The 23,510-nt window shown below is 43.4% G+C and overlaps 1 protein-coding gene across 5 annotated transcripts in view; it reads left to right on the top strand.

The window, feature by feature from the left end:
- The window catches only part of ANKDD1B (ankyrin repeat and death domain containing 1B), a 68,263-nt gene that overhangs the window by 31,228 nt on the left and 13,525 nt on the right, over positions 1-23,510 (top strand). For 4 of the 5 annotated variants that reach the window (XM_047778121.1, XM_047778123.1, XM_047778120.1 and 1 more), the window contains 4 exons: positions 4,422-4,520; positions 13,042-13,140; positions 17,976-18,074; positions 21,050-21,148. In XM_047778121.1, coding sequence (XP_047634077.1) covers positions 4,422-4,520; positions 13,042-13,140; positions 17,976-18,074; positions 21,050-21,148 — 396 coding nt within the window. The remainder of the gene's footprint in view (positions 1-4,421; positions 4,521-13,041; positions 13,141-17,975; positions 18,075-21,049; positions 21,149-23,510) is intronic. The other variant, XM_047778122.1, reaches the window with a different exon arrangement.

Raw genomic sequence — 23,510 nt, forward strand, 5'->3', positions numbered from 1 at the left:
AGAGCAACTGTGGGCGACATAATGAAAATTAGAGGCTGCGAAAGTGGATATGTGTGATGCCTGGGGAAAATCTGTATCCCCTTTGGACCAAGGAAGCCAGTCAGCCTGCCCCCATGCATCTCTGGACTGGTCCACAGAGGTTAAGAGCTGGGCTCTGACTGCCTGGGTCTAATCTTAGCTCTGTCCTTCCAGCTGCATGATCTTGGGCATATTACTTGGCCCCTGTCAGCCTTAGTTTCCTTATCTGTCGAACTGCCTCCTAAGGCCTTAGTGAGGTTTAAAATGAAAGGCTGTGTCACACGCTTAGCACAGGGAATAGTGCCTGGCACGTGGTAAATGTGAAACAGGTGGTATCCATTGTGATCCACTTTCTGGACCCAATAAGTGGGATCTTGGCTAGCATCCGTATTAGTGGTACATATCGTTATTATCCTTTTTTTCTCTTCCATTCCTGGGAGAATGTAAGCCAGGCTCTCAGCTGAGGATCATGGACAGAAATAGAGCCTTCATTGGTGTGTGAGCATCTGGCATAGAGATGATCAGGTTGAACTGATTTAACTTAGGGAAGACCCTAGAGGTTTGGTTTTCTCGAATAAAAGTTATGAATGATGTGTGAGACACCCAAAAAGAACACAAATCAGCTAGGCTAAGTCTTAGGCGTAATGGACATTGTACTTTCACAAATCCATGTAGAGATCCAGTCCTGGAATTTAATTTAAAGTCTTAGTCATCCTTGCTCTGTTCTGTTTTAATAGTTTACCACTGAAATGTGTGCATTTGAGTTTTATCCAATGTTTAGCTAATTTTGAGTCAGGGCCCACTGAGGAGAAGTCCTGAAGTCTAACAAACTGTACTTTCAGGGAGTTCCCTTTGTGATTCAGTGGTTAACAAACCTGACTAGGAACCGTGAGGATGTGGGTTTGATCCCTGGCCTCCCTCAGTGAGTTAAGGATCCGTCGTTGATGTGAGCTGTGGTGTGGGTCGCGGACACAGCTCGGATCCCGTGTGGCTGTGGCTGTGGCTATGGCACAGACCAGCAGCAGAAGCTCCAATTCGACCCCTAGCCTGGAAACTTCCATGTGCCATGGGTGCGGCCCTAAAAAGCTAAATAAATAAATAAAACCAAAACTGCACTTGCAGATTATGATAGGTTTTATATGTACAAAGTAAAGCATAGAGTGATAGTATGGCCTTTTAGATGAGGCCCATAATGTACACACAGTCTTAGCTGCCTCGGTTTCCTGACATAAGCCATTGCCAAGCCAGTTGGAGTGACTCCTGGGACTATGCTCTAGAGCACTGGTCTCCAAATATTCTTGGTAGCAAATTCAGATCAATAAAGAAAGTTTGAGCATGCCCCTCTCATCACATGTCCATGTATGATTTAAGCAATGTACCTACAAAACGTATACCAGAAATATAAATTTGATAAGATTGAGATAAAAATTTGGAGTTCCCATTGTGGCTCAATGGAAAGGGATCTGACTAGCATCCATGAGGATGCAGGTTCAATCTCTGGCCTTGCTCAGTGGGTTAAAGATCCGGCGTTGCCGTGAGCTGTGATGTAGGCCAGCATCTGATTCACCCCCTAGCCTGGGAACCTCCATATGCCATGGGTGTGACTCTAAAAAGACAAAAAAATAAAATAAAAAAATAGACAGCACTTGTATTTTCTCTACATGGAAAGGATTATCTTGTAAATATCTGATGTGTTTTCTTCCCAGTTTTCTTTGTGTTCCTATGCATACATATTTTTAGTGGCCGCCTCACATCCATTTAACTCTGTTTTAGCTCTTGGACATTTATGTTTTGTTCAGTTTTTCTTGATTATGAACGTAATCCTGTCATAAACCTCTTTGCATGCAAACTCGAGTCTGTCTTCTTCACCGTTTCCTTTGGGTATATTCTTAGAGGTAGGATTATTGGGTCAACGATAATGAAGGTTTACTAGGCTCTTGATATATTAAAGACGTGAATTCTTTCCTTCATGATTTTTGCAAATATTTTTCCACTGGGGCTTGCCTTTTGGCATCTCTTTTCCTGGCAAAATGAGAAGGCAGATTATGAGAAGAAATTCCTTTCTAACAGATGGCTGTCAGGTAAAGCCACTGGGAAACAATTTTTCCATCTCTGTGGGATAGGAACATTGGTTCCATGCTCTTTTGTTCCTGTTAATATGATTGTTCATACCTAATTAGCAACGAGGAAAATCTTCTGACTTTATCATCATGCAGCTGTTAAACAGGATCATGTCCAAGGGGTTAGGGCCTGGGGACAGACTTCTGCATTTCTTCCCAATATTTTTAGGAAAGAATTTGCATGAGGAGGGGAAATATCTAAGTAGCTATTGTGTGAGACCATTTCCTTCTTTTCTATGTCTTGGCCTAAACTCAACTCACTTTTTTCCTACTAGTGTTTATCATAATGAGTTTCAGGAATCTTAATTACTGAGAAAGGGTATTAGATTTTTTTAAAAACGAGGTACAGGAGTCTCCATTGTGGCTTAGCAGGTAACAAACCCCGGCTAATATCCATGCAGATGAGAATTCAATCCCTGGCCTCTCTCAGTGGGTTAAGGATATAGCATGGCCGTGAGCTGTGGTGTAGGTCACAGATGTGGCTCAGATCCTGTGTTGTTGTGGCTGGGGTGTAGGCTGGCAGCCTCAGCTCCGATTCGACTCCTAGACTGGGAACCTCCATGTTTCGCAGGTGCAGCCCTAGAAAGCAAAAAATAAGTAAAATGACACACAATATTTTAAATCAGTTTTAAAGGTTAAAGCTGTTCTTCTTCTTTTTTTTTTTTTTTTGGCTTTTTAGGGCCACACAGGCGGCATATGGAAATTCCCAGGCCAATTTGGAGCCACAGCTACCCGCATACACCACAGCAATGCAGGCTCCAAGCCACATCTGCGACCTACACCACAGCTCAAGGCAATGCTGGATCCTTAACCCACTGAGTGAGGCTGGGGATTGAACCCGCAACCTGATGGTTACTAGTGGAATTTGTTTCCACTGTGCCACAATGGGAACTCCTAAAGCTGTTCTTGCTACAAATATATTTCTATTTTTGTATGCTTCATACGGCACTATAGTTCCTCATTTCTGTGTATATCTTTCTTAATGGACTGTTACCTTCTTTTTTCATTTAGAAATTGAAGTTTTCCTTTTATTTAGTTTATCTTTTAAAAATTATGTTTACCTTATTATTATTATTTTTTATTAAAGTATAGTTGATTTACACTGTTGTGCCAGTTTCTGCGGTAGCTATTCCCTTTTCGTAGGCAGGGTCTATATCCTAGTTGTCTTTCCAATCCCAGTGCCTCCTAGTGTCTAACAAACACTAGGTGTCTAATAATGTTAGATTAATTAATAAAGATTGAGAGTATGAGCGATGGAGGGAAAGTATTAAAGGAGGCAGCATAACAGAGTAATTAAGAATGCAGGCTTTGGAGAACAGTTTGGAGATACCTTAGAAATCTATACATAGAACTTCCATATGACCCCGCAATCCCACTCTTGGGCATCTATCCGGACAAAACTCTACTTAAAAGAGACACATGCACCCGCATGTTCATTGCAGCACTATTCACAATAGCCAGGACATGGAAACAACCCACATGTCCATCGACAGATGATTGGATTCGGAAGATGTGGTCTATATACACAATGGAATACTACTCAGCCATAAAAAAGAATGACATAATGCCATTTGCAGCAACATGGATGGAGCTAGAGACTCTCATCCTGAGTGAAATGAGCCAGAAAGACAAAGACAAATACCATATGATATCACTTATAACTGGAATCTAATATCCAGCACAAATGAACATCTCCTCAGAAAAGAAAATCATGGACTTGGAGAAGAGACTTGTGGCTGCCTGATGGGAGGGGGAGGGAGTGGGAGGGATCGGGAGCTTGGGCTTATCAGACACAACTTAGAATAGATTTACAAGGAGATCCTGCTGAGTAGCATTGAGAACTTTGTCTAGATATTCATGTTGCAACAGAACAAAGGGTGGGGAAAAAAATGTAATTGTAATGTATACATGTAAGGATAACTTGATCCCCTTGCTGTATAGTGGGAAAAGAAAAAAAAAAAAAAGAAAAGAAAAGAAAAAAAAAAGAATGCTGGCTTTGGAGCCAAACAGCTAGACTTGATCCTAGCCTTGCCACTTTTCAGCTTAGCCTTTTTCCTTATCTGTAAAGTGTGAATGATAAGCCTGACCCCACAGAGTTGTCGTGCAGTTTAACTGTGCCAAAGCATATAGTCTTGGCAGTATAAGTGGGCACACAGCTGCTCAAATAGATGTTATCCACTAAAAGGAATGCCCGAAAGAGAGAGAGAAAAAGCATACTGTTTCTCAAGTAATTTCATTCTATGCCAAGGTGCAATGAATTTGACCTTTTTTTCCTTTTGTTAGAAGGGCGAAACACCATTCTTCCTAGCTGTTGAAGGAGGCCATGAAGACTGCAGCAGAGTGCTGCTGGCAGCAGGGAGTGATATCAACCTTCCAAACAAAGTACGTGCTCCAGGCCTTTCACTCACACAGGGAGGGGACTCAGGGTGCTCTTTGGGTCCTGCGTCAACCCATTTTCTGGGCTTTCGTAGTATTAATACCGTCATCCCTCATATCTGTTGGGGATTGATTCTAGGGTCTGCTTGAGGGGTATCAAAATCTGTGGATGCTCCAATTCCTTATATAAAATGGTGTAATACATGGCATTCCCTAGTGGCTTAATGGGTTAAGGATCTGGCATTGTTGCTGTTATGTCTCAGTTTACTGCTGTGACGTGGTTCGATCCCTGGCCTGGGAACTTTTGCCTGCTGAGGATGCAGCAAATAAAATGAGATGAGATGAGTTGAGATGAGATGAGATGAGATAAAAGAAAAGAAAAAAGAAAAATGGTCTAATACAGTCCGTACCTACAGTTCCACATCTGCAGATTTAACCATCTGTGTTGGTCCTGTGATTGGTTGACTCTGCCAATGCAGAACCGAGGATGTGGAGGGATTTGGAGGGCTGACTGAATTAATAATTTGCTCACTTTGAGGTCAGAATTAATGATTTACCTCTCATATTTCCCTATTAACATTTAGTCAAAAATGGTACCATTCTTCATATTTATTTTGGGAAGGTATAGGGCAGAAAATAGGGCAGAAGTAGCAGATAGTTATTTCTCAAATACATGCTTTTATTCTACTTTGTTTTCTCTCCGGCAACTAGTACCTACCTGGCTGAAACATAGTAGATGCTGAAAGAAAAACTGTATAAAAACCCAAGCGGTCATTGTGGAGCTTGAAGAAGATAGGATGGTGCCTTCTTCTTAATACAATATACTTTGGTGCTAAGATCTTTGGAACTTCATTTTTCAGATGAGGAAACGAGAATTTAGAAAAGTTGAGGATCATCCAGGATCCTACACCTATTTAGTGACAGTGCAAGGATTTGCGCTCAGGGCATGCACTTCTAACCACTGCAATTTATCTTTAAATGGGTTGACTTTCTTTTTCTGTTTTTCTAATTCGTTTTAGCATATGAAAATAATGAAGAATTTGAATAGTACCAAAGGGTATATGATGAAAAAAAATCTTATTCCAACTCCTCCTCTCAATTTCATCTCTCCCAAACTAACATTATTAGTAGTTTATTTAATCTTGCAGGAATTGCTATTAATCATGTGCACATGTACATATTGACACACATAAATGGTAGCCCACTCTCTCTTTCTCTTTCTGTATGTATACACACACACACACAAATACACACATGTATGTGCATATATGTGTATACTGCTCTGCAGCTCTTTTCTAAAAAGTTACATATATGTACATTTCATATGTATACATGAAAGCTTTCCATATCAGCACAGTGTATAAATAATTCCTTTTCAAAAACTATAGAGCTAAACATTAGACTGAAGAATAAAGTTCCAGGAGCTCCCTGGTGGCTCAGTGGCTTAAGGGTCTGCTTTGTCACTTCTGTGGCTCTGGTTACTGCTATGGTGCGGGTTTGTTTGATCCCTGGCCCTGGAAATTCAACACGCCATGGGCACTGCCAAAAAAAAGGATAGAGTCCTAAACTGGTAATATTTTATTCTCCTGTATTCTGTAGGCAGGCATGTACATTTTTGTTTAATCCTTTTTCTCTCTTTTTTTTTTGCCTTTTCTTGGGCTGCTCCCATGGCATATGGAGGTTCCCAGGCTAGGGTCGAATCGGAGCTGTAGCCACCAGCCTACGCCAGAGCCACAGCAACGCGGGATCCAAGCCACATCTGTGACCCACACCACAGCTCACGGCAATGCCAGATCCTTCACCCACTGAGCAAGACCAGGGATCATACCCGCAACCTCATGGTTCCCAGTCAGATTCGTTAACCACTGCGCCACGATGGGGACTCCTTCTCTCTCTTTTTGTTTAGGGCCACACCTACAGTGCATGGAAGTTCCCAGGCTAGGGGTCATATTGGAACTGTAGCCACAAGCCTACACCACAGCCACAGCAATGCCAGATCTGCGCTGCATCTGTGACCTACACTGCGGCTCGCAGCAATGCCAGATCCTTAACCCAGGGGGGCCAGAAACTGAGCCTGCGTCCTGATGGATACTAGTCAGGTTCGTTGCCACTGAGGGAGCCACAGTGGAATGTCTAAGGCATACCTGTTTCTTTTCCAATTATATAGCTATTAAGAAACATTAATGATAAATACTAGGGAGTTCCCGTCATGGCACAGAGGACACGATCCGACTAGGAACCATGAGGTTGTGGGTTCGATCCTTGGCCTTGCTCAGTGGGTTAAGGATCTGGTGTTGCTATGAGCTGTGGTGTAGGTCGCAGATGCAGCTCGGATCCTACATTGCTATGGCTGTGGCGTAGGCTGGCAGCTATAGCTCCGATTAGACCCCTAGCCTGGGAACCTCCATATGCCGAAGGTGCTGCCCTAAAAAGACAAAAAGACCAAAAAAAAAAAAAAAGGTAAATACTAAATCTTTTGGATAAAGAAAAATGCTTATGATAGAACACTAATTGAAAAAACAATATATGTCCATACCTGTAGTTTTCACTGTATCAAATTTATACATGAACAAGATTGTGAGAGTGAAAAGTAGAGGGATTCCCACTGATGTTGCAAGTTATTTGTGCAATAAATGAACCCAAAGGTAAGAATTCATGGGGCACAGGAAATATTTGGAATATGAGAGCAGTTCTGTTTTTCTGTCATTGCCCAGGTACCCTTCTTCCTGCCATGCCCACCCGTCTGCAGCCACCCTGGAAAGTGTCCCTGGAAAGAGAAAGCCTCCCTCATTAGCAAGATACTTCTGGGCTCCCTCCTGTCGGGTCCCTCCTGTCTGTACTTCATTATTTGGCCCTCAGAAGGGTTTTGCTTTTTAATGGCTTTCACATGCTCTCATTCTCCCCCGCCCCCACCAGGACTGCAGGCTCCACGTTGTCCTTATCCTATGGCTTTGGCCTCATCCAGGCAGCCTGGAAATTGTCCTAAATCCGTTTTGCAGCCTTTACATTGTCTTGACTTTTCCCCCTTGAGTTCATTAGCACATTTCCTGGATCATAAGCCTCAGCCCCCACTGAGGTCTGCACCTGTCTCCACCCGACCCAGGAAAGACCCTGGGGAAATGAGGGTTTGAAGCAAGAAGCCAGCAGGACGGCCACACCGGGGTTGTGTTAGACTCATTTTGCTTTCCCATCTGTAGGTAATTCTTGTCTTTGATCTTGGAAATACTTTCCCCCCTGACATTGATTAGTCTGGTCTCCAGGAGCTTGCTGTGCACCGGCACCACAACTAAGGTTGAGTCATTTCTGAGGATGTAATTGGAGGGGAATTATGGATTTAGCTGCGTGTGGAGGCTTCCTCCATTCACCCCTCCTAGGTGAGAGGCTGCCCAGAGTTTAGGCGGCAGGCTGGTTTCCGGGCCTTCCTAGCCATAGCTGGTGCAGTGAGGACTTTTGTGGACCTTAAGAATTTCATATTTCCAAAGGCCCTATCTTCACATCTTGCCAAATATATTTAAATACCCCCACATTTCAGGTGAAGTACGTCTTTTCTTTTGCTGTAAATATATATATTTATTTTTTTGGCTTGGCATGTGGAAGTTCCCAGACCAGGCATCAAACCTGAGTCACAGCAGTGACAGTGCTGGATCCTTAGCCTGCTGAGCCACCAGGGAACTCCAACTCCAGTAAACTATTTTTAAAAGGTTTTTTTTTAGGGCTATACCTGTGGCATATTGAGGTTCCCAGGCTAGGGGTGGAATCGGAGCTACAGCTGCCAGCCTACACCACAACCACAGCAACGCAGGATCCGGGCTGTGTCTGCAACCTACACCACAGCTCATGGCAACGCTGGATCCTTAACCCACTGAGCAAGGCCAGGGATCAAAACTGCATCCTTATGGATGCTAGTCAGATTCATTTCTACTGAGCCAAGATGGGAACTCCTAAAAGGCATTTTTATTTGTGCATTTTATTTGCGTATGATAAACTCCCCTAATTTATGATTGACCCTGATTTATTAGAACTCTGCATTCTTGAGAATTTGAGGGAGGTGAAAAATCTTAACCTACGTATTACGTTTACAAATATAATGAGTGTTTTATGAATACTGCATTTAACAATCAATGAAGTATGAGTATGTCAATTAAATATTCACTTCGACTTCATGGTTTTTTTTCCTGTATCTTAGAATCAGTTTTTTTAAAGATTTCAGTTATTTGTCTCTTAAAAAGTCTGCAGGGGAGTTCTTACGTGGCTCAGCGGGTTAAGGATCCAGCATTGTCACTGCTGTGGTATTAGGTCACAGCTTTGACTCGGATTTGATTTCTGGCCCAGGAATTTCCGCATGCTGAAGGCACGGCCAAAAAAAAGTCTCTAGGCCCTGCACACTCTGCCTGTAGTATCTCATGTGTAAAATGCCATGGACTCCTACAGCTCTTCCTACCATAAGGTTCCTGGCTTTGGGCTCTTCACAACCCTTGTTTCTGCTTCGGATATTCCCAGTGGGGTGGGGGGTGAGGGTGGGGGTAGAAGGCATTTCCCACCATTCTGATCTCAGTTTAAATGTCACTGTATCCAAGAAGCGGTTCTTGATCACTCATTGGAAAGTAACCATCTAGACATGTTATTTTATTTCTCATTGTAGTGTTCTCATTACCACTCGCTGATAGTGTTCTTTTTTAAAAAAAAAATTTGTTTTTGTCTTTTTAGGGCTGCACCCACAGCATATGGAGGTTCCCAGGCTAGGGGTCAAATCGGAACTACAGTTGCCGGCCTATGCCTCAGCCACAGCAACGCCAGATCCTTAACCCAGTGAGCGAGGCCAGGGATTGAACCTCTGTCTTCATGGATCCTAGTTGGATTCGTTAACCACTGATCTGTGGCAGGAATGCCTAGCTGATGTTATTCTTCTAATAATGTCTAGGCTCTAATAAATGGATTTATTCTAAATCTCCTGATTTACTGATCTACCCCTACTGGAAAATTGCATCAGAGATCTTGTCAGTGTAGTCATAGCCTCTCCTTTTCTAACACAGCGCCTGACACATGGTAAGTGCTCAATGATATTTTGCGGACTGAATACAATGATAGTTATGATTATTGTACACATTTACGAGCTCATTTATTTTCCCAGTATTGCTGTGGTTTGAGAGAAAGAGGCAGGATGGTGTGGTAGGCAGAATAATGGCCCCCAAAGATGTCCACATTGTGATCCTGGGCACCTGTATGTGAGGTTACATGGCAAAGGGGCATTAAGGTTGCAGGTGGAATGAAGGTGGCTCATCATCTGGCCTAACAACGGGATCATCCAGGTGAGCCTGATGTCATCACAAGGGTCTTTAAAGCAGAAGGAGGCAAGCAGGGAGGTCAAAGGGCTGCCGAGTGAGAAAGACTCGGCACCCCACTTCTGGCTCTGAAGCTGGAGGAAGGGGGCCATAAGCCAGGAGGTGTGAGTGATTTCTACAGATGGAAAAAAAAAAACCCAAAGAAATGATTCTCCTGGGGAGTTCCCGTCGTGGCGCAGTGGTTAACGAATCCGACTAGGAACCATGAGGTTGCGGGTTTGGTCCCTGCCCTTGCTCAGTGGGTTAACGATCCGGCGTTGCCGTGAGCTGTGGTGTAGGTTGCAGACGCGGCTCGGATCCTGCGTTGCTGTGGCTCTGGCGTAGGCCGGTGGCTACAGCTCCGATTCAACCCCTAGCCTGGGAACCTCCATATGCTGTGGGAGCGGCCCAAAGAAACAGCAAAAGAGACAAAAAAAAAAAAAAAAAAAGAAATGATCCTCCTGCAAGGCCTTTATTTTCACCCAGGGAGTCTCCTTTCAGACTTCTGAGCTCCAGAACTGTAAGATGAGGGTAGGGGTTAAGGTATGGGTTAAGGTATTAAGTGTGTGATAATTTGTTATTGGCAGTAGTAGAAAACTAATAACGTAGGTGGTTATGTCATTTTTACAGAGAGGCCATAATAGAGGCCCATCCTTGGGAGGCCAGTTATTCAAGGTCATAGAGGCATTTAGCATCAGCTGAAGCCAGACACCAGTTGGTCAGACTGTGTATCATTCCTGTGAGCATTTGTACCACGTATCTGTCGCTTCATAAAAAATTCGATCCAAAGCACGGGGCGCAGAACAATGTACTCTTGTCTTTCATGGCGCTGAGGGATGAGTGAGCTCAGCTGGAAGATTCTCGCATTGGGTCGGTTATGCGGTGGCAGGTTTCACCTCAGAGGAGAACCTCCAGTGAGGGGAGGAACCCCATCACAAAGATTGGGTTTCTCCTTAGAGGCAAAGCGTTTGGTTTCGAGAACCTATCCCTTCCTGCACCCTCCCCTCGGGCATGAGGCTCTCCAAAGGGATGTCGGTGCCAGAGGGCCCCTTTAGTGGCTGCGTCCGTCCCCCCAGCTCACTTCCCTTCTTCCTGCTGGACGGCCCTGAGGGTTCGAGAGGCTCACAGACTTCACCTGCAAGTGCTCAGACCCCCCACAAAACAGATGCTAGTGCATACTGCTCTGCCCTTTTTTTTTTTTTCTTTTTTGTCTTTTTGCCTTTTCTAGGGCTGCTCCCACAGCATATGGAGGTTCCCAGGCTGGGGGTCGAATTGGAGCTGTAGCCGCCGGCCTACACCACAGCCACACCAGTTCAGAGCTGCGTCTTCGACCTACACCACAGCTCATGGCAATGCCAGATCCTTAACCCACTGAGCAAGGCCAGGGATTGAACCCACAACCTCATGGTTCCTAGTCGTGTTTGTTAACCACTGAGCCATGACGGGAACTCCTGCTCTGCCCATTTTATAGATGAGGTGACTGAGACTCAGAGATGATGTTATCCAGCTTAGCAACAGAAGCTAGAGTCAAAACCAGGCCTTCTTGACCCCAAATGCCACTCATTCTTTCTGCTTCTCCCTAACAGGAGAAACTCCAGGCACAGGCCACCCCTCAAACCAGGGTACAGCAGCCTGATGGGTGGGGGTGGAAATTCTACTCAGCCAGTTCCTCCTCTTTGTTCTGAGGTGTAATCTGGAGTCCTGACCAGACAGCCTCCCGGAAAGGGCAGTGAGCAGGGTAGGACCCCGTGCAGTCTTCGGTCAAGGAGCTGAAGGCCAAGTTGGGGAGAGAGACTTGCCAAGAGATTTAGAAGAGGTATGGGGAATTGAGTGCTAAATTAAGAGGTATAGAAGTTGCAGCAGGCTTAACTGGAGTGGGAGAGGGTTTCGAGCCTGGCTAGGAGGGGCAGGAAGAAAAAACAACATAAATGCTAGCTAAATAATTGCCAGCACATGAGCAAATTCAAGTTTTGCCTTTTGGAACTTTCCAGAATTTAACATTTTTGATCTATGGTTGGTTGAATTTGCAGATGCTGAACCCATGGATGGGAGGGGGGCTATAATCAATCAGTAACTATTAGTTGATCTTGTCTTTTTTTTTTTTTTTTTGTCTTTTTAGGGCTGCACTCATGGCATATGGAGGTTCCCAGAATAGGGGTCAAATCAGAGCTGTAACCTACACCACAGCAACTCGAAATCTGAGCCACGTCTGTGACCTACACCACAGCCTACGGCAATGCTGGATCCTTAACCCACTGAGCGAGGCCACGGATTGAACTCATGTCCTCATGGATACTAGTTGGGTTTGTTAACCACTGAGCCACGACAGGAACGCCTTAATTGATCTTGTCTTATTGCCAGGCCCTTGGAGGGCGGCAGAATAATGAAGAGTCGGTTCTGACCTAAGTGCTTTGCCATCTGGTAGGGGCACTAAGTGAAGACAGGTGAGCCTGGGGTGGTGAGGGCGGAGGAAGGCAGCAGGTAGCAGAGTGAAGGAGGCGCTAGAGGAGGTGAGTGGAAAGGCTGTGAGGGAAACTGCATTTGTGTAAGACGGACGCCAGAGCAGAGAGTTGCTGGTAACTTGTCAGAGCTGGATAGTGTTGATGCATTTCTTGGTGCCTATACCAAGTTCAGCTATATTGGCTCAGGGAGGAGGGTTGAGTATTTATAGAAAGAAGACTTGGCTATCGTTCACTTCCTTCTTCCAGGAGAAGGGAAAGAGCTTTAACTCAGATTTGCCAGAGGCATGTGTTGTTTAAGACTTTGACTCTTTTTTTTCTTTTGCCACACCTACGGCGTATGCAAGTTCCCAGGCTAGGGGTCTAATTGGAGCTGCAGCTGCCAGCCTGCACCACAGTTACAGCAATGTGAGATCTGAACCGCATCTGCAACCTACACCACAGCTGTGGCAATGCAGGATCCTTCACTGCCTGAGGCCAGGGATTGAACCAGCACCCTCATGGATACTAGTCAAGTTTGTTGGCCCCTGAGCCACGACGGGAACTCCTCACTCTGACTTTTAAATGGGAGACACCTAGAAACAACGAAGAGTCACCCAAAGACTCAGAAACACGTGGGATTTTCTTTTCTAAGTAGTCATACTGCCTCATTGTCTTAACTGATGACCTTGTGACGAGTCACTAGAAAGTCTGCTAGATTCCAACGGGAATCCCTCCCTGCCTTCTCTGTCCACCTGTGTCTTACAGCTCAATATCAGCCCCTTGCAAACAGCAACTCGGAATGGCCACGCACCGCTTGTCAGCTTTCTTCTCAGTGAGAACGTTGACCTGCACCAGAAGGTGGAAGTGAGTCTCTGACCCCATAGCACGGGCTTTGATCCTGGCTCTGGGAGGCTGTGCTGGGTGATGCTCCTTGCAGATACACTGGGGGGAGGGGCCGTGGGGGAGACGTTGTGATCACAAAGGAGAAATTCTTTCTCCAAGGGCCGACTGACTGCTTTTGGAGACTGAATTTTAATCATGAGAAATAAAATCCGAGGGATGAATTTTAGAGAGTCATTGAAGTTCTTGAACAAAATGAAATCTTCGTGTTTTAAAGATGTATATTCGCTGCAGTTCAGTGATCTCATGCATCTAGAAATGCCATTCTTATATTAAATTTACCAATCTGAGAAAATGATGATGCTCCTGTTCGTAGGAAGGAGAATGATTATTTTTTTCTCCCTTTTAGTGACCCATCTTGTTTTTTCTTTTGAAAAGTCAGTCCTGGATACTGACTGAGGTTCCCCGAAGTTTAAATTGGCTTTGGTAGAATTAACAAAGGCCTTCTGTGCTGGAATTCCATGGGGCAACATTCCTCTATTTTTCACCCTACTTTCATTTCTCCTGTGAGAATATTCTTTCCTCTGATCTTGCTTGGCCATTGCTATTTGCTGTATTAACAGAGAGAGGTCTGTGGTGTAGCCGGCAGCTGCAGCTCTGATTTGACCCCTAGCCTGGAAAACTCCATATGCTGCAGGTGGTGCCCTAAAAAGAAAAAACCAAAAAAACCCAAACAAACAAAAAACAACCAGAGCAAAGGGATATGATTTAAACCGTGACTGGTCGTTTTTGGAGAATGGCCTTTGGGCAACGGGCTCTAAACTTGTCTGCCCATCCAAGGATGCTTCCTGTTTCTTAGGAGGGACTGGGCCCCAGCAAGGCCGGTGGTCCAGCAGGAAGTGCACTGCCAATGCCCCTGGGATGAAGGATAGATTCTCTTTTTTCATATCTAGTGTCTGTAGAGAGAAGGTTCTCCCTGAGCAGAAGAGACCTGCATAGAAAGCCTTCCCCTCCTGCCACCCTTCTGCCCTGTCTGTCTCCCATTTCCCCTGCTCACCCTCAGACAGCTTGAGACCATGCCATCCCACCTACCCCTCCTCTCCTCCTCCTCTATGTGCTGGCGAATCCCTTGCCAGCTCATAACATCTTCCATCCATCCACCCCTATTTCCTGGAAAGGAGCCTGGTGCTGCTGTTGGAATCAGGAAGGTCTGGATCCAATTCCTATTTGTACCACTTCTACCTCCAGTGCCTCATGGGAGTCATTTAACCTCCATGCCTGATAGATAAAGTGGGGAATAGAAGACCTACCTCCTAAGGTAGTTAGGAATGAAACTCCCCTGGTGTTGAAAACAGTACAAACCTGTTGGGGAAATGCATGTATAGTGAGTACCCTTCACTGAATATGTCGGATGTGCTTAACTGATACTGATGGATGTGCATAATCGACGCTGATGGAGATCACCTGTTCCTTAGAGCAGCCCGGAACCCTGTCATCACCAACCACCCTTGCAGCCTCAGAGTTCCTTCTTCCCACTCACTTTGCCTCTGGGCTCAACTCCTGCTCTCCATTCGGTCTCACTGGACCTTCTGCCCCTGCTCTTTTGCACCTGTACCCCTGCTCCCCATGCCCCCCAAACTAGATCCCCCTCCCCTCAATTGACACCGCAACTGTGTTCTCCTCACCTTTCCCCCACCCCTAGGAGCTGCGTTTTTGACCTCCAGAGATGTGATTTCTCTTGAGCCTACTGGGGGCAGTGGCAGCTTGGCAGGAGTGAGGCAGTAGGTGCTGTGTTTATTTCTGCGGAGGTGGGCACTGAGCCTGTAAGAAGCCCACGGTGGAGGTGGCTGAGTGCGTTGAAAGGGGAAGGAAAGGGGAGCAGACTGCAAGGGCTTTGTGGATACACAGTGGCTAGACTCAGGAGGAAGGGCTGAGCACGAGCACTACCCCTGGGCCAGTGGGGCATTCGGCCCAAAACATGCTGTAGGAAGAAGGAGTCCTAGGTCAGAGCAACTCAGGAAATGCTGAACGTGAATGCTATTCCTTCCTTGTAGCTATTCTTACTGCACTTGAGCTCTTTGAAGGCTCTGAAAAGTCCTGCAGTTAAGTCTATTTAATGCTTCCTTAGCTTTCATATTTGAGCTCAGATGTTAATTCTTCAGGAAAGCTTTTTTTTGTTAAATTTTAAAATAGTTTATTGCTGAAAATGCTAACCACTATCCGAGGCCTTAGTGAGTTGTAATCTTTTTTTTTTTTTTAAGTGTTTTGTTAATTTCTGTTGTACAGCAAAATGATTCAGTTATACAAATATATACTTTTCCATTACAGTTAATCACAAGATATTGAATATAGTTCCTTGTGCTATACAGTAGGACTTTGTTGTTTACCCATCCTGTATATAATAATGCATCTGCTAATCCCAAACTCAATCCTTCCTTTCCCCACCCACCTCCCTCTTGGCACCCACAAGTCTGTTCTCTATGTCTGTGAGTCTGTTTCTCTTGTATAGATATGATTATTTCTGTTATTTTTTTTTCCAGCCATATCTGCAGCACATGGAATTTCCAGGACCAGGGATCAAACCCTCATCACAGCAGTGACCTAAGCCACTGCGGTGGGAACACCATATCCTTAACCCACTGTGCCACCAGGGGAAATCCCATCTGTGTCATATTTTTGATTTCACATATAAGTGATATCATGTGGTATTGGTCTTCGTCTTAGTTCACTTGGTATATAATCTCTAGGTCTGTTCATGTTGCTGCAAATGGCATTATTTCATTCTTTTTTTATGGCAGAGTAGTAATCTATTGTATATATGTACCGCATATTCCATTTGCATGTCGATGGACATTTAAGTTGCTTTCATGTCTTGGCAATTGTAAATAGTGCTACTATGAACATTGGGGTGCATGTATCTTTTCAAAATAGTTTTTGTATTTTCTGGGTATATGTCCAGGAGTGGGATTGGAAGATTATATGGCAAGTCTATTTTTAGTTTTTTGAGAAACCACCATACTATTTTCCATAGCAGCTCACCAAATTACACTGGTGTACCCACAGTGTAGGAGGGTTCCCTTTTCTCCATACCCCTCCAGCATTTGCTATTTCTAAACTTTTTGATGATGACCGTTCTGACTGGTGTGAGGTGGTATCTCATTGTAGTTTTGATTTGCATTTCTCTAATAATTAACAATAACGAGCATCTTTTCATGTGCCTATTGGCCATCTGGATGTCATCTTTGGAGAAATGTCTTTTTAGGTTTTCTGCCCATTTTTCAATTGGTTTGTTTTTTGTTGTTTTTACTGAGTTGTATGAGCTATTTGTATATTTTGGAAATCCAGCCTTTATCAGGCATCATTTGCAAATATTTTCTCTCATTTTGTAGGTTGTCTTTTTGTTTTGTTTATAATTTCCTTTGCTGTGCAAAAGCTTATAAGTTTGATAAGGTTTCATTTACTTATTTTTGTTTTTTATTTCTATTGCCTTGGGAGAATGACCTAAAAAACTTTTGTATGATTTACTGTCAGAGATGTTTTGTCTGTGTTGTCTTCTAGGAGTTTTATGATGTTATGTCTTAAATTTAAGTCTTTAAGTCATTTTTTGTGCATGATGTGAGAGTTTATTTTTGTGCATGATGTGAGAGTGTGTTCTAACTTTTGATTTGCACATGTCTGTACTGATACCACTTGCTGAAGAGACTTTTTTCCTTTGGTATATTCTTACCTCCTTTGTTGAAGATTAACTGACTGTAGGTGTATGGGCTTATTTCTGGGCTCTCTATTCTGTTCCTGTGATCCATTTATCTGTTTTTGTACCAGTATCATGCTTTTTTGATTACTGTAGCTTTCTTTCTTTTTCTTTTCTTTTTTTTTTGCTTTTGCTTTCTAGGGCTGCACCTGCGGCATATGGAAGTTCCCAGGCTAGGGGTCCAATGAGAGCTACCATTGCTGGCCTACACCACAGCCACAACAACGTGGGATCTGAGTCATGTCTGCGACCTACACTCACAGCTCACAGGCAACGCCGGATCCTTAACCCACTGAGAGAGGCCAGGGATCGAACCCACAACCTCATGGTTCCTAGTAGGATTTGGTTCTGCTGTGCCATGATGGGAACTCCTAATTACTATAGCTTTGTAGTATAGTCTGAAGTCTAGGAGGGCTGTACCTCTACCTTTGTTATTTTTCCTCAGGATTGCTTTGGCAATGTTGGGTCTTTTATGGTTCCATATAAATTTTAGGATTGTTTGTTTTAATTCTGTGAAAAATGACATGGGTAACTTGATAGGGATTGCATGAAATCTGTAGATTGTTTTGAGTAGCATAGCTATTTTATTAATATTAATTCTTCTAATCCAAGAGCATGGCATTTCGAGGAAAGCCTTATTTGACCACCAGAAGGGTTGACCCCAGGCCCACCCCTGTGTGTATATATATACTCTTAAACCACTCTCCACTTTTCCTCCAAATCGCTTATCACAATTTGTAGCTATGTGTTTATTCTGTGACTTAAAGATAGGAGTATTTTCTTACCCTATGATATGAAATACTCCTGAGAATGGGCAGTGTTCACCACTAAATCCCTAACATCCTGAAAAGAACCTGGCCCATAGTAGGTGCTCAGGGTCAAGTTCTAAAATGCATGAAGTGGGGAAGTGGATTGCAGGTGCATGGGTTTGTTGTACAGCCTGGCCTGGAAATGACTGCTGAAGACTTACGAAGAGCCTGCCACCATGTTGGGCAGTTCAGGAGGTGGTCAGGAAATGTCTGCTAAAATGAGTCGCCTTTTGATCTGAATGATAAAGCCAGGATCTTTTGAATGTGAAATTTTCGTTTCTTTTTTTTTTTCCCTGCAGCCTAAGGAGTCTCCTCTTCATTTAGCTGTTAGCAACAACCATATCACAGTGGTAAACAGCTTATTAGGTGCCCAGCATGATGTTGACATCTTAAATCAGGTAAGCCAGGCCCATCAGAACCTGGAGAGTCTGTCTTGTTTCAACACTGTGTTTAGCGGTGGTTTTGATTAAGTTCAGGGTGCTTTAAAGATTCCTGGGAGAAATACGCACTTTTTTTTTAATTTTTATTTTAAATCCTTTTTCTTCTCTAACTCCCACTTGCACACACGTATTTTGTCTTTTTCAAACACAAACTGGGATTCAGCCAGTGCATTTTTAAACTGTTCACATTTAACAGGCCGAGTACTTCTGAAAAACAGCAGCTCAGAGGGTAAATTGCCAGAGGCTCTTTAAATGCAAAGCTACTCCCCCAGTGTGAGATGTTGTCATTGGAGGGGAGCCCTTCTCCACAAGAAGGAAGCTTTGTTTCTGTGTTATAGACGGTAAATGTATCTTCTTTTTGCCCAAAGGCAAAAGAGACCTCTTGGAATTAAAAAAAAAAAAAAAAAAAAGGCACCATGAATTCACTCCTCTAGAGCTGAATCAAGGGCCCCATAAAAGGCAGCCATCACTGGCTGGAAGTGGAAATACTGAGGTGGAAGAAGCAAGAGGACAGAGAGGGAGCTGTCTGAACCAGGGCTTGCTCTAGGATGGCCTGTCCTCTTCCTCTGGACTCCTCCCCGATTCTTGGCTGCCTCCTTCCAGGTAAGGGAGCAGCCGTGAACAGTGGGCATGCCTGTCCTGACCCACCGGGTAACCCTCAGTTTCCTCCTCTGTGAAACCAGGGTACTGACTCAGATCTCTGCAGGCTGCTCCAGCTCCAGCCTCTGAGGTCACACTGGTGCCCTGAGCCAAATGGGGACTTGAGTCCCCTTCCATCCCTTCCTTCCTGGAGACCATCTTCCTCCCTGGCCTTTGACAGTCACAAAAGTCTGGGGGAAGAAAAGCCCTCTTGTTGTTAAACATGTGTTCAATTACGTTAAGGCCCCAGGTCTTTGCTCAGGGGCAGCATCTTTGTTCCACACGTGGACAGAGCTCAAGTGTGATTCCAGTTTCATCAGAATTGGCTGGATCTACTCCCGAGAAGGAGCAGCTAAGCTGCCCCTCAGTTATAGAACTAGATGTTATCATTTACGATTTTTGGTTAGACCAGGAATACACACAATGTAAAAGTAAGAAAAGGAAAGAGAACATTATGGTACATTTCCTGCCTTCTAGGCCTCTAGCAGTTTAGTTGCAGGGAGATGCTATGGTTTTAGAGCTCCCATCGTGGCTCAGTGGTTAGCAAAACCAGCTAGCATCCATGAGGACAAGGGTTTGATCCCTGGACTCGCTCAGTGGGTCAAGGATCCAGCGTTGCTGTGAGCTGTGATGTAGGTCACAGATGAGGCTCGGATCCCCCATGGCGGTGGCTCTGGTGTAGGCTGGTGGCTACAGCTCCAAATTGACCCCTAGCCTTGGAACCTCAATATGCTACAGGTGCAGCCCTAAAAAGAGGGAAGAAAAAAAAAATAGGCGAGAGATACTGTGGTTTTGATGTGTGTCACTTGTATCTCTGTTCCTTGTTAGTGTAGACACTTGGTGGGTCTGTCAGCGTAACTTGGACATCTTGGATCATGAACCCTCCAGGGGGGTACATTGCACCTGAAAGTGGGTCTTGAGTAAATACTTTTTGACATTAATTATGTTAACATCCCAAGCAGGTTTGTTCCGTGCTGTAGTAGGACGAGTCCTGGGCGAGTTGCCCGTGCCCAGCTGTGTGACCCTGGGTCTTCTCTCTGGTTTAGTGGTTGGGCTGGATCATCATCAATGTTCCTTTCTGTCCTAATATTTAGAAATGTCTTCCCATCAGTATTCTTCTTGTTGGGAGGTTAAGATATGATTTTCTTGTGATTTTATATATCACTCTGAAACACTCTTATCCTCTTGATACGGAAATGATTATTCCAGAAAGAAATGAAAAGTCTTGCATCCCTTTATACATTATAATGTGAAAAATTTATAAAGTAGAGAAAAGCATCCAGAAGGAAATAAAAATAACCTCTAATCCCTCCATCTAGACGTTCACCATTCTCCCACTCTCTCTCTCTCTCTTTTTTTTTTTTGGTTTTTGTTTTTTAGGGCTGCACCTTCAGCATATGGAATTTTCCAGGCTAGGGTTCAAATTGGAGCTGTAGCTTCCAGCCTACACCACAGCCACAGCAACATGGGATCTGAGCCACCTCTGTGACCTACACCACAGCTCACAGCAATGCTGGATCCTTAACTAACTGAGCAAGGCCAGGGATGGAACCCACATCCTCATGGATACTTGCCGGATTCGTTTCTGCTGTGCCCCAACAGGAACTCCCTGGACATTAACCATTCTTAACATCACGAATGCATTTCCTTTTCTTTCTCTCTACTTTCGTATATAAATGAGCTCAGCTAGAATGCTGTGTTGTAAGGTTTTTAATGTTACAAGCATTTTTCTCATTCAAAAAATATTTGAAATCATTTTTTATTGTGGTAAAATACATGTGATAATTTACCATTTTAACTATTTTTGAGTGTACAGTTCTGTAGCATTAGGTCCATTCACAATGTATATAACTATCATACCATCCATCTCCAAAACTTTGTTTTCCCTAACTCAAACTCCATACTCAGTAAATAAATAACTCCTATTTCCTTCTCCCCTTCCCTCTGGAAGCCAACATTTTACCTCATATCTGTGAACTTGACTATCCTAGGTATCTCTAATTGAAGTCATTTTAAAAAATCATTTGTAATGGTTGCCTATTATTCCAATAGGTGGACACATCATAATTTATCTCATGAGTCTTCTTATTAAACATATAACTTCCTTTTGATTTTTCCCTGTTATAAATTACACTGCCGTGAATGTTCCCTGTACCTATTAAAAAAATGCATGACTTACCTGTTCTCCTTTATTCCTAGGTAGGACACCTCTGCTTGCCCCTTGTCTTTCACTGTGCACGTTTTCCCCCCTCCTTAACGTGCTTGGATTGTATTTCTGAAATTGCTCATGGCAGAGGCAGCAAACTCCTTTGCATGTAGCTGCTGATTGTGGAAATGTGGAACTGGTGGAAATCCTGCTGAAGGCGGGCTGTGACCTGAAGGTTGTTGACAAGGTGAGTTCAGGGACTTGACTCTGTTCAGCTGAACCGATGGCTGGGTCCTCCCTGTTGGCTGTTTGCCTTGAGAGGCAGCACAAACATATCCTTTGTGAAATGGATGCAAACTGGAGAAGCCTTGTATCTTGATAGTCAGTAAAACAACCCAATATTTATTTATTTTTTTCATTTTTGGCCACCCGGTGGCATATGGAGTTCCTTGTATCAGATCCGAGCTGCAGTTACAACCTATACTGCAGCTGCTGCTGCAACCCCAGATCCTTTAACCCCCTGGGCTGGGTCAGGGATTGAACCTATGTCCTGGTGCTGCAGAAATACTGCTGATCCTGTTGTACTGCAGCAGGAAATCCAAAACATCCCAATTTTGATTGAGGTAGTAATTTTTACTCTGAACAATAAAATGTGTTTTAAAAATTCAAGTTATATATTAATTTTTTGACAAGATAGATTCACATGGTCCAAAAATTTAAACAATTATTAAAAGTTTTAAAGTAAAAATTTCCCATTCACCCCGTCCCTGTTTGTCTGGCCCTAACACTCTCCTTGACATACTTACCCATTTGTTAAATGTTTATTCTTTTATTTCCAGAGTTTCTTTATGCATGTGACAGCCAAAATCTAGTTACCTCATGTAGGTGGAATGATAGTCTTTTCGCTTTTGTGACTGTTTGCCTTTATAGAATGTCTTCAAGGTTGAACCAAGTTGAAATATGTGTCATGATTTTCTTTTTTAAGGCTGAGTAATATTTCATAGTATGTATATGCCATGTTTTGTTTCTGTCCACCCATGGTTGGATATTTGGGTTGCTTGCATTCTTAGGCGTAGGGTAGATTCATTTTTAAAGAAAGACAGCTTTGCTTTTTTTCTTGTGACATAGTTCTGCATATTCAGCCAGGGGAGGGTTGTCTGTTCGTTAGGTTCCAGTTTTCCTGGGTGGTGTAAAAGACCACTGTGGGGTGGTCCTGCTAGGTGTTCACACTCACATCTTTGTTCTTTTTTAAAAAATTACTTTAAAAATTTATTTTAGTTGATTTACAATATTGTATTTCTGCTATACAGCAAAGTGATTCAGATATATATATGTGTGTATGTGTATATACACATATACAGACATATTGTTTTTCATATTCTTTCAATTTTCCGTGATGGTTTATTATAGGATATTGAATATAGTTTCCTTTTCTATACCATCAGATCTTGTTGCTTATCCAACTTATGTAAACATTTGCATCTGCTAATCTCAAAACTCCAAGTCCATCCCTCCCCTACTCCTCTTCCCCCTTGGCAACTACAAGTCTGTTCTCTATGTCTGTGAGTCCATTTTTGTTTCATAGCTAAGTTCATCTGTGTCATATTTTAGATTCCGCATATAAGTGTTATCATATATGTCTCTCCGTCTGACTTACTTCACTTAGTATAATAATGTCTAGGGTCCATCCACATTGCTGCAAATGATGATGTTTCATTCTTTTTCATGGTTGATTAGTATTCCATTGTATAGGTGTACCACATTGTCTTTATCCGTTTGTCTGTTGGTGGACATTTAAATTGCTTCCATATCTTGGCTTTTGTAAATACATGGGGTGCATGTATTTTTTGAGTTAGAGCTTTCTCTGGATATATGCCTAGGAGTGAGATTGGAGGATTATATGGCAACTCTATTTTTAGTTTTTTGAAGAACTTCCATACTGTTTTCCATCATGGCTGCACCAATTTACATTCCCACCAACAGTGTGGCAGGGTGACCTTTTCTGCAACCCTTTGCCGCATTTCACATCTTACTTCAATCCTCATGTCTCCTCTGTGAGGTAGGGAAGTAATCCTAGTTTTTGGGAAGACTTGAGAGATTTCTATGGTATTAGGGCCATTGTAAGAGGCAGAGTTGAGCTGCAAAGCCAAGGCTACTGGCTGCTTGGCTGTCCAGCACTGGCAGATGTTGTCATTTTTCCTTCCTCGTCTCCACCCACACTATTTATCATCTCAGCACATCTCTAATTCTGAGTGCAAACCTGCGTCTATTTCAGACCTGCACATTGCATATGTTTGGGATCTTAAGCAGTGATATTTTACTTGTCTCTGTATGTCAGTTTTAAAAAATTAACTCTTTTTTTTCCCCTGATCATTTAAGTAATATATTTTGGGAAACAGAAAAGCATAAAGGAGTTTCCATTACTCAGGTGGCGCCAGTGTTGGCTCATGAACTTCTGTTAGCATTTAGCTTTATATTAACATTTAGCATTAGTGGTTTCCCATGCTTTCTTTTTGTATTGTCTTCTATTTTTCATTAACATTTAGCACCTCCACGTCCTTCTGGTGAGTGGAGAATCTATAGCATTGGGCAGGGAAGTCCTCTTAGGC

The sequence above is a fragment of the Phacochoerus africanus genome, chromosome 4 (genome assembly GCF_016906955.1).
Source record: "Phacochoerus africanus isolate WHEZ1 chromosome 4, ROS_Pafr_v1, whole genome shotgun sequence".
Classification (NCBI taxonomy): Eukaryota; Metazoa; Chordata; class Mammalia; order Artiodactyla; family Suidae; genus Phacochoerus; species Phacochoerus africanus.